We start from the raw sequence: 9,569 nt of genomic DNA, 5'->3' as shown, positions 1-9,569 counted from the left end.
AATTAGCTGAAATAAAATGAGGGATAATTTGTAAAAAGTTAAAAAATGTAATTATAAAATAAAGTATATTATTTGTTTCTATTATATTTTTTTAAAATTAAAATGGGATGATTTTTCTTTTTAATCAAAACTAATTGTCGATGAATGATAATTAAAGTGTTTAGACTAATCCTTAACGCTGACTATTGTTGTTTGTCACTTAAGCTCTCTTAAGTCAAATACGAAACAATAAATTGTAGTAAACTACGGTTGACCAAAATAAGTTAAATTAGGTCCCTAAGATCATCTTGGATTGGAAGCGCATTTAGAACATACACAAAGGAAAAACAGGTCGGCTAAGGCTTGACCTTTCGATAGGTGACCATTTGGGCTTCAAGCCCTTGGTTTGGTATTCTCACGACCCAATGAGACCGCAAAGTGGGTTGCCTTAATTGGCCTCGGGTCCACTTGAGCTCGAGACTGTTTCACTCCCAAGGCTCTCTCCCTAGCTTAACCCGACCAAAAAAAATGAACTCACAAACCAAACCAAATTTTAGATTTTCTAAATCTCAACCCAACCCAGTCTAGAAAAAAAATATAACTCAACCACACTGTTATTGAAATTGAGGATTTTTCATCCCCGGATATCATATAAGATAATGGTTGACTTTTTTAGTAAAGTCAACGATAAACTAAGCACGAGGACTAAGCTTGCATATTTGAAAATATAAAGACTAAAATACCCCTACATAGAAATAAAATAATTTTTACCTTTACGAAAATTAAGCTTACCATTTGAAAATATAAAGACTAAAATACCCCTTTATTTCATCGCATATTCCAAAAGTAATGAAGAGAAAGTTCATAGCTTCCTTACATTGAGAACAACTCCATTCTCAGGCTCCATAACCAATGTGAAGGCAGGGGAATGCTCGTAAGAAGGTGAAAGAGTAAACTCAAACCTTGATAAAACAAGGCTCACTATCACTTTCAGTTCAACCATTGCAAAATGTTGCCCGGCGCACACGTGTGGGCCGATCCCGAACGGCAGGTAAGCATAAGGGTTCTTGCAAGCGTTAAGGATGCCATTGCTGAACCTATTTGGATTGAATAAGTGCGCATCAGGTCCCCAGAGACGAGCATCTTGGTGCAGGATTAAGATCGGGATTTGAACGTTTACGCCTTTCGGAACCATAACGTTTTTGAATCTTATGTCTTCTAATGTTTGTCTTGTGACAAGAAGTACGGGTGGAAAGAGCCTCAATGTCTCATGTATCACCATTGCCAGCTGCAAACAACAATAAATTAGAATTGTAATTTAGAGTTTTGACGTTAGTAGGCAAGCATAGAAGGAATACCGTCTTCATGTTCTTAATGGTATTTGCATCGATAGGCCGATCTCGACAACATTGAAGCACCTCCGAACGAACACGAGCTTGCCAATCCGGATGTGCTGCTAGTAACATCAAGCACCATGATGCTGTTATTGCCGTCGTTTCTTGACCAGCAAAGTATATATTTTTGCAGTTATCGACAATGAACTTGTCTCGAGTTATTTTCAACGACTTGTCATCTTCGTTGAGACTTTTCGAACCCTCAAGAATCTTTTGCAACAAGTCTTGCTCGTGTGAACTGCTCTCGATTCGTTCATTTACCACTTTTAAAATTGATGACTCGATTTCCTTCTCTAACTTCCGAACTTCTCTATTTTTTTTGGTGGGGAAGTACCTATAAGATGAAAAGTTAATCGAACAGCTGACCTTTCTATCGAGTATATATGTCTTAGCTAGTTGAGCTCCGATTTGACAAACATTCACAGTTCTTAAAACAAGAAGTCGTGATGCATATTACGAACTTGTACCTCAAACCCGGGATACCGACACTTTCTTTGGACATGATAACTTGAAGAGCTCTAATTTTTTGGAATATCTCTTTCCCTTTGGAATAATCGCTTCCGAAACAGGCCTTCGAGATAATATCGGAAGACATGGTTCGAAAATATCCATCAATGTTTATTTCGGATTGTCCTCCATCATTCTCAACCTTTGCTTCCCATAGTCTTAGCATGGAGTTCGTGCATTCCACCATCAGACTTGTCATGCCCTGAAAATTCAAGATTTTTCCAAATTGAGTAAAACATATGGATGAAATAATTTTTAAAACTGAATTAAGATTTTAAACTTTAGTTGAATGACTATCATGATTTGAACGGGTTCTCTCCAAGTCTTTGAGTGAACACTTGTGAGATCCCATATTGATTAGAGAGTGGAACGAAACATTATTTATAAGGGTGTGAAACTCTTTTTCCAGTAGACGCGTTTTAAAACCGTGAGGCTGACGGCTATACATAACGAGCCAAAACGGACAATATTTGCTAGCAATGGACTTGGACAATAACAAATGGTATCAGAACCAAACCCCCCGCGTGCCTTACCCCATCTCTCGCGCCAAGCCTTATCTTATGCTCAATACATGCCCCACGCACCCTTACACACTCATCATTTCCACTAACACCCCAACACAAACACACCTATAAGTTCTTGTTCACACCATGGAATACATGCCCCCTTCAAAGCATGCATGGCTAGAGAGGTGGATTGTGAGATACGAACATACATGCCCCCTCCAAGGCATGCATCGCATGACTAGCCAACGAAGATGCTAGACTCCAAAGAGATAGATTATGAAATCCCACATTGGTTGGATAGGAGAACGAACGACATGCCCCCCTCCAAGGCATGCATGACTGGCGAACGAGAACAATGGGTCCCTAAGAAATGGATTGTGGGATCACATTGGTGGGAGAGGGGAACGAACATACATGCCCCTCCAAGGCATGAATGGCTAGTCAATGAAGACGCTGGCCTCAAGAGATAGATTGTGAGATCCCACCTTAGCTGAGAAGGAGAACGAACATACATACCGCTCCAAGTCATGCGTGGCTTGAGAATACTAGGCTTCTTCGAACACTAAGCCCCTAAGGAGGGGATCGCAAATTATACGAAGTTGAAGCCAAGTTATTTTTGTTGAATGGAAGATTTATAAGAATTCCCATTATACCTTGACTTTATCATGGTAGAGTTGAGGAGCAATGATCTTCCTTTGAAAAACCCAAGTTGGGCCACTTGCTGACAAAATACCCAAGCCCAATAAGGGCCCAAGATCCTTCCGCAAGTGATCAGGCTTCCCCAAACTCAACGACGTCGACGTACTGATTTCCTTCACCATCTCCATCTCCGTTACGCACAGCGTCTGAATCGTCCCGCTCGAGAACGCGAAGTTCAGCCCTAAAATCCCCAAACAGAATCAATCAACAAACAAATCAAACAAAAACCTTCCAAATTCAAAATCGAATACCGTATCGATTCCGCCACTGCTCCAAATGCGGGAACAGGTTCGAAGCCCAACCATGCGTAACCGAATTAGCTTCCGTGCTCTTCGCCGCCGAAGTTAGGGCTCGGATTTTCTTGATTTCAGGGACGTTTCCGATGAGGAATGACGGCGAGGGACCGCCGATTCCTTGTTTACGGAGCTTCGCTCTTAGCCTTTCCGGCTTCCATAAGAACGATTCGAGAAGGTGAAGAAAAATGAAGAAGAAAAGAAGCACCGCCAGAGAGAGTACCATCGCCGCCGCCATTAGAGAGAGACCTGGTTCGAACTCTGATTTTGGCTCTTTAAATTTCCAATGAACTCCGAATTTGGCAAGCCGGCTCAATACAGAATTTTGGCTCTTTGTTTTTATTGTGTTTTGTCTTTTTTGTCAAGAATACGTCGTCGTAGTAATTATATAGAGATTGAATGGATAAGAATGTTATTTTAATAAAATTGAATATTTCATGCTAATTCGACGTATCTCAATTATATCATATTATTTAATATCATATCATAATATTTCATTCTTCTAGACCTAATCATTTTCATCATATACATATTATTCCATAACATATCGCATTACACTATATCATATCATAAACATGTCAATTAATAACATATTTATGGTCGAGAGATAATTGTGGGAAGTAATAAAAGATTAGTGAAGAGAAGTGGAAAAAAGTTGTTTCATTTTTATTTGTTTATTTTTATATTTTTTTCATTTTTTTTGGGCTATTATAAAAATAGTACAACTCAATTTAAACTATTTTTGAATTAAATTAATTTAAATTTATGGTCTTTCGTATAAACTAAACTGTGGAACTTAGCTATGTGTGCATATATTTATTTTATTTTTTAATTATTTATTCTTTAATCTCTTCGTATTTTTTATTTTATTTACCATCAGGTTCGTTTATTTTTTTGGGAGATCGAATTTCTGAAAATTTTTCATATTTTTATTTTTTTTAAAATGGTTCTTCCCAAAAACTTTTAATACATTTTAAAATATAATTTTTATTATAAAATGTAAACACAAACAAAAAAAAAATAATTTAATGTAGTAACAAAGTAATTTCTTAAAAAAAAACAAATTTTATTACTCATAAAAAAATCAATTTAGTTTTTATATATAAATAATAATATTTATAAGAAACTGTAAAGTTCATTGTTTTGGGCTCCAACTTCATGAATTGTGGGCCTATGGGCTTATTAGTCCAAACATCATGAATTGTGGGCCTGTGGGCTTATTAGTCCAAACATCATGAATTATAATTAGAGGGATAATTTGTAAGAAGTTAAAAATGTAATTTTAAAACAAAGTATATTAATTGTTTCTATTATCAATATATTTTTAAAAAATTAAAATTGGATGATTTTCTTTCCCATGAAACTTTTATATAGATTGGAATATCTCATCTAACCCTTTCCAATAAATAATTAAAACTAATTGTTAATGAACGATAATGAAAGTGTTTAGACGAATCATTAACGCTCACTATTATTGTTTGTCACCTAAGCTTTGATACTTAAGTCAAATACGAAATAATAACTTGTAGCAAACTAGGGTCGATTATACGTAACGGGCTAAAACAGACAATATTTATTACGATAGACTTGGACTGTTACAAAGGTATAAGAGTCAAACCTCGATCGCTCACGCCAAGCCTCATCCTATGCTCCATACATGCCCTATCAACGCCCTATGCACCCTTATTCATCATTCCCACTAACACCCCCCAACACAAACACACCTTATAAGTTCATGTTCACTCCTTGGATTACATGCCCTCTTTAAGGCATGCGTGGCTAGTCAGCGAGGACACCAGGCCTCTAAGGGGTGGATTGATTCGACATCAGTTGGAGAGGGAAACGAACATACATGCTCCTTATAAGGCATGCATGGCTAGCCAACGAGGACGCTGGCCCCAAAGGGTAAATTGTGAGATCCTACTTTGGCTGAGGAAGGGAACGAACATGCATGCCCCTCCCAGAGGGGCGTGGCTAGCCAGGTGTGGATAGCAAATTGATCAAACCATGTCTCCTAAGATTATCTTGGATTGGAAGTGTATTTAAGAGGTGGCCTCAGGTTCAACCTCTTCTATTTGGGCTTCAAGCCCTTTGTTTGATCTTACCAATCTAACCAGACCGTGACCAATAGAAAAACAGGTCGCCTCAAACTCGACCTCTTAGGTGGCCATTTGGGCTTTAAGCCCTTGGTTTGATAGGTTGGCTAAAAGATATTGATTTACCTTAGTTAGTCTTGGGTCAACTCAAGCTCCAAACTGCTGTGCTCTCAAGCCTGTTTGTGCCTTCCTTTTTTTCAGATTCATCTCTAACAATTTTGTACAATATAAATTTAAAATTTTAAATGGGTATAAAAATATTTAAAATATAAACAATAATTATTATTTAAAAAAACCAAAATTAAATAGAACAGCACCCACCTAGCCTGTTTTTTATTTAAACAAAAACGTATTTCATTTAAAACTTTATTCCTCGGTCATTTAAAACTAAAAACTAAATAATAATAATAATAATAATAATTACCATACTATTTGTTTTTTCATTCATTTTTTTTAGAAAGAGAGGAGAAGAGAGAGAAAGTGAAGGGCAAGCAAACTGTTCTCTTCCACTTCTTGAAACCCTAGACCTCTCTTTCGATCCTTCTCCATCAAACCCTACTGTTCTTCCCCCTTTCTCCTCCATTTTTTCACCTTCATTTCTTCTCCGTTTCCTTCGATATTCCCTAATCCAAATGACTTCCTCTGATTTCCGCGCCTAAATCAAACCCCTAATCTCTCTGTCTTCTTGCTCCCCAATCCAGGATTCGCCGCCGAGTTCTTCTTTTGGTTGAATTTCAATTCACGAGCTTTCATTCGTTGAAGACATGTATAGGGATCGAGGAGGCGGAGGAGGAGGGATTGGTGGTTCTTCGAAATCGGAGATCGTAGGTGGTACCTTGGATCGGAAGCGTATCAACGATGCTCTCGATAAGCACCTGGAGAAAACCTCTCCATCTACTTCAAGAGGTCTTCATAGTAAGGAGAAGGAGAGAGTCTCTGTGCCCTCGACTTCGGCTGGTAAACCACAGCTTGATCATCGTTCTTCGTCTCTATCCAAGAATAAATGTTCCGATGGTTAGTGTTGTTTTCTTCTTTTATTGTTAGTTTTGTATTGTTTTTGAGTTGTCAATTCGTGTGTTCTTCAGATGAATTTGACTATACGCTTGGAAATTTTGGAAAGCTTTAATCTCTAATTTTGTTTTAGTCTTGATCTGAGTCGTTTAATGTCTCTGTTCTGTGTTTTGAAAACTGCACATTGAAATGAAATGAACCGGGAGTTGCATTTTGCTATATGAACGTTCTTACTTTTGATTTTTGCCATCGAGTGTTGTCCAATGATAGAGTGGTACTTGGCTTCTGTCGCCGCATTATTTTCTCTAGTGATATTGTTGCTTCGGTTTGTCTTCTTCTTCGTCGTCGTCGTCATTTTTTTTCTTTAGTTTTTTTGTATCTAACAAATTTTCATTAATGGCAGAGGAATCTGAAACAGACAGCGAAGAATCAGATGTCAGTGGTTCAGACGGAGATGATACATCATGGATTTCTTGGTTTTGCAATTTGAGGGGAAATGAATTCTTTTGTGAAGTTGACGACGAGTACATACAAGATGATTTCAATCTTTGTGGCTTGAGCAGTCAAGTTCCATACTACGACTATGCACTTGATCTCATTTTGGATGTTGAATCTTCTCATGGTGAGATTTTCTTGTCCCACGCTGAATTTTGTTTTCTTGTTAGTCCTTTTGTGTTGTAAGAATGTATATCGCTGCCTCGTTGATCGGATGTCTTGGCTGAGTTTTCCATTGATCGATTTTTGTAAGACATTACAATCCATTTTTAGGAAGCCTAGTTCCTTTGAATGTATTTTCTTTACTAATTGGTTGATTTTTGAATCGTTAGTGAATTTCTTACCTATTTTTAGTATACCCTTTTTCTACAGTATAAAGGGGGCCTAAGAACATATACCTTTCGACATATTAGCAAGCCGCCTCTTACTTCTTTAGAAGAACAGTACTACTTCATAGTTCATACTTCCCATTTTTGTTCTTCTTTGTGCACGTCTGTTTTTCATTGACGTGCATTTCGCTGTTTCCCGTGATGTATTTGACCTATTTTCTGTGTATGGCCGTGCACAGGTGACATGTTCACCGAAGAACAGAATGAACTAGTTGAGTCGGCTGCTGAGATGCTGTATGGTCTTATTCATGTTAGATACATTCTAACTGGCAAAGGAATATCTGCAATGGTAATTTCTTATAAGGATTTCCTTTATTGCTTATTTTCCCCCAATGTTTAAATTGCTAACTAGAAAAAATACAGCTGGAGAAGTATAAAAACTATGACTTCGGAAGGTGCCCAAGAGTGTACTGCTGTGGACAACCATGCCTTCCAGTGGGGCAGTCGGATATTCCTCGTTCGAGCACTGTAAAGATATACTGCCCAAAATGTGAAGACATATATTACCCTCGTTCAAAGTATCAAGGCAGTATCCTTTTTACAATCTATCATGTCTTGTCCTTCTGCCTATTTTTTCCCCTTCTGTTGTAACTTTATTCTCATATATAATTATTTTGATTCTTTGCTGCACGTCTGCATGCTTGTTATTGAATTCAAAGTGAAGCTTGACCTGACTTGTTTTTTTTTAATGAGATTGATTTTTGCCGTGCTTTATTTTGTTTTTATTCTTCTAGTGTTTTTCTTTTCACAAGGATTCTTTTTTGTGATTAGAAGCCGAGTTCATGTTTTGAAAAGAAAATAATTGAGTCCCAATTTGATATATTGTTATGATCAACTGTTCAAGCAGTTTTAAAATTGGTTCATGGCCTTGATAGTCTTTAGTTGGTGATGTGTAGAACATTAGTTTAAGTAGTACAGTAGAACCATTGCAAAGGATGTCCTACCTTGCTGCATGATTATGGTCGTTGCATTCTCAATTGATTCATACACGAAAGATGATTGATCATGTTTGGTTCTACAATCTCATGAAGGGCATGCTTTTATTATTAATAGATAAACGATGGCCATTTGCCATGTTTCTTGGTTTATCGAGTGTGACGGTAATTCTGCAGTCAGTCTAAGATTCTCTGCAAGTTTTGCTTTTCTTGATATTTAGAGAATAAGGGTGGGTTTGGAATCATTTTGGGTGGGTGTCCAGTGCCTTCGGAAATTCTGTAATCACCGAAAATGAGTTTAGGAAGAGCACACAAGTAGTGAATCTATCAAAAGGGCAGATAGAGGAGTGACTTTCACTTGAGTGTCGTTTTCTTCTAAAGTCGTCCCGATCCTTGATCTGTGCTGTTTAGTTAGATTTGTCATCTTGGATATTCAATGGGCTGTAGATATAAATGGATCATATTTATAAGTCCCCTTACGAAGGGGTTGGGTATGGACGTGTTTCCATTTTTTACTACATGCTAGTCTTTGGCTTCTCTATTTCAGTAATGGTTGTGGAATCAAGTGGTGGTTGATGCTCTTAATCAAATATTGGGTAGTTTAGTTCCCTTATTCTTGTTACCTTTGCATTTGAATGCTTGCTAAATCAATCCTTTTATGAATCATTCATGCAATTGTTATTGCTTTGCTTGATGAAGTGTTAGTACCCACCTCTAGTTTCCTTCACTTGATCTAAGATATCGACGGAGCGTATTTTGGAACGACATTCCCGCACTTGTTTTTGATGACCTACGGACACCTGAAGCCACAAAAAGCCACACAGGGCTATGTTCCCAGAGTTTTCGGGTTCAAGCTTCACAAAAAGCATGACTGAGTTGGAAAGCTAAGCTGCACGTTGGGTCGAGATCTTCGATATTCATCCATTTTCAGATTCTGCGCTGACTGGCGCAATACTCTTCTAATACCTTTGGGACGCTGTTGATATGTGCTTATTACTCCTCATGGTCCTAACTATCAAGGTAAAAAGCAGTTGTTCAAAGTCTCAAAAAATGATCATTAAAGAAAAAATGTTCACAAATGCAAAGTTGTCATAGTAGCTGAACATGACTTCTTTTCTTCTTATTGTCGTTTCATGAATTAAAATGGTGTTTGTAAGTTTATTTCTCTTTATGGGTTGATAATCAAATTATTTGCTGTTAAGTCCTTGTACTTGGGTTTTTTTTTTTTTTTTTTTTTTTTTTTTTTTTTTTTTTTTTTTTTTTTT

At 37.3% G+C, this 9,569-nt stretch overlaps 2 protein-coding genes across 5 annotated transcripts in view; one reads left to right on the top strand and one right to left on the bottom strand.

Annotated features, from left to right (window-relative positions):
• Nucleotides 1–772: 772 nt before the first annotated feature.
• Nucleotides 773–3,671, bottom strand: LOC111498860 (cytochrome P450 714C2-like). Its single transcript, XM_023150213.1, has 5 exons — nucleotides 3,337–3,671; nucleotides 3,040–3,266; nucleotides 1,841–2,082; nucleotides 1,338–1,707; nucleotides 773–1,267 (listed from the first exon to the last, which is right to left on the bottom strand). The coding sequence occupies exons 1-5, from the start codon at nucleotides 3,614–3,616 to the stop codon at nucleotides 842–844; spliced, it is 1,545 nt and encodes a 514-aa protein (XP_023005981.1). The 5' UTR covers nucleotides 3,617–3,671; the 3' UTR covers nucleotides 773–841.
• A 2,241-nt stretch (nucleotides 3,672–5,912) lies between these two features.
• Nucleotides 5,913–9,569, top strand: part of LOC111498862 (putative casein kinase II subunit beta-4) — a 12,213-nt gene continuing 8,556 nt past the window's right edge. For 2 of the 4 annotated variants that reach the window (XR_002720875.1, XR_002720874.1), the window contains exons 1-5: nucleotides 5,952–6,488; nucleotides 6,889–7,107; nucleotides 7,549–7,658; nucleotides 7,733–7,898; nucleotides 8,280–8,286. Coding sequence is in view for 2 of the 4 variants with exons in the window: in XM_023150215.1 (XP_023005983.1) it covers nucleotides 6,239–6,488; nucleotides 6,889–7,107; nucleotides 7,549–7,658; nucleotides 7,733–7,898; nucleotides 9,043–9,179 (882 nt within the window). In the remaining 2 variants the exon portion in view is untranslated. The other 2 variants (XM_023150216.1, XM_023150215.1) reach the window with 2 other exon arrangements.

The sequence above is a fragment of the Cucurbita maxima genome, unplaced genomic scaffold, assembly GCF_002738345.1.
Source record: "Cucurbita maxima cultivar Rimu unplaced genomic scaffold, Cmax_1.0 Cma_Scf00026, whole genome shotgun sequence".
Classification (NCBI taxonomy): domain Eukaryota; kingdom Viridiplantae; phylum Streptophyta; class Magnoliopsida; order Cucurbitales; family Cucurbitaceae; genus Cucurbita; species Cucurbita maxima.
The sequence above is the reverse complement of the archived record's forward strand: the minus strand, read 5'-3'. Positions and strand labels throughout refer to the sequence as shown.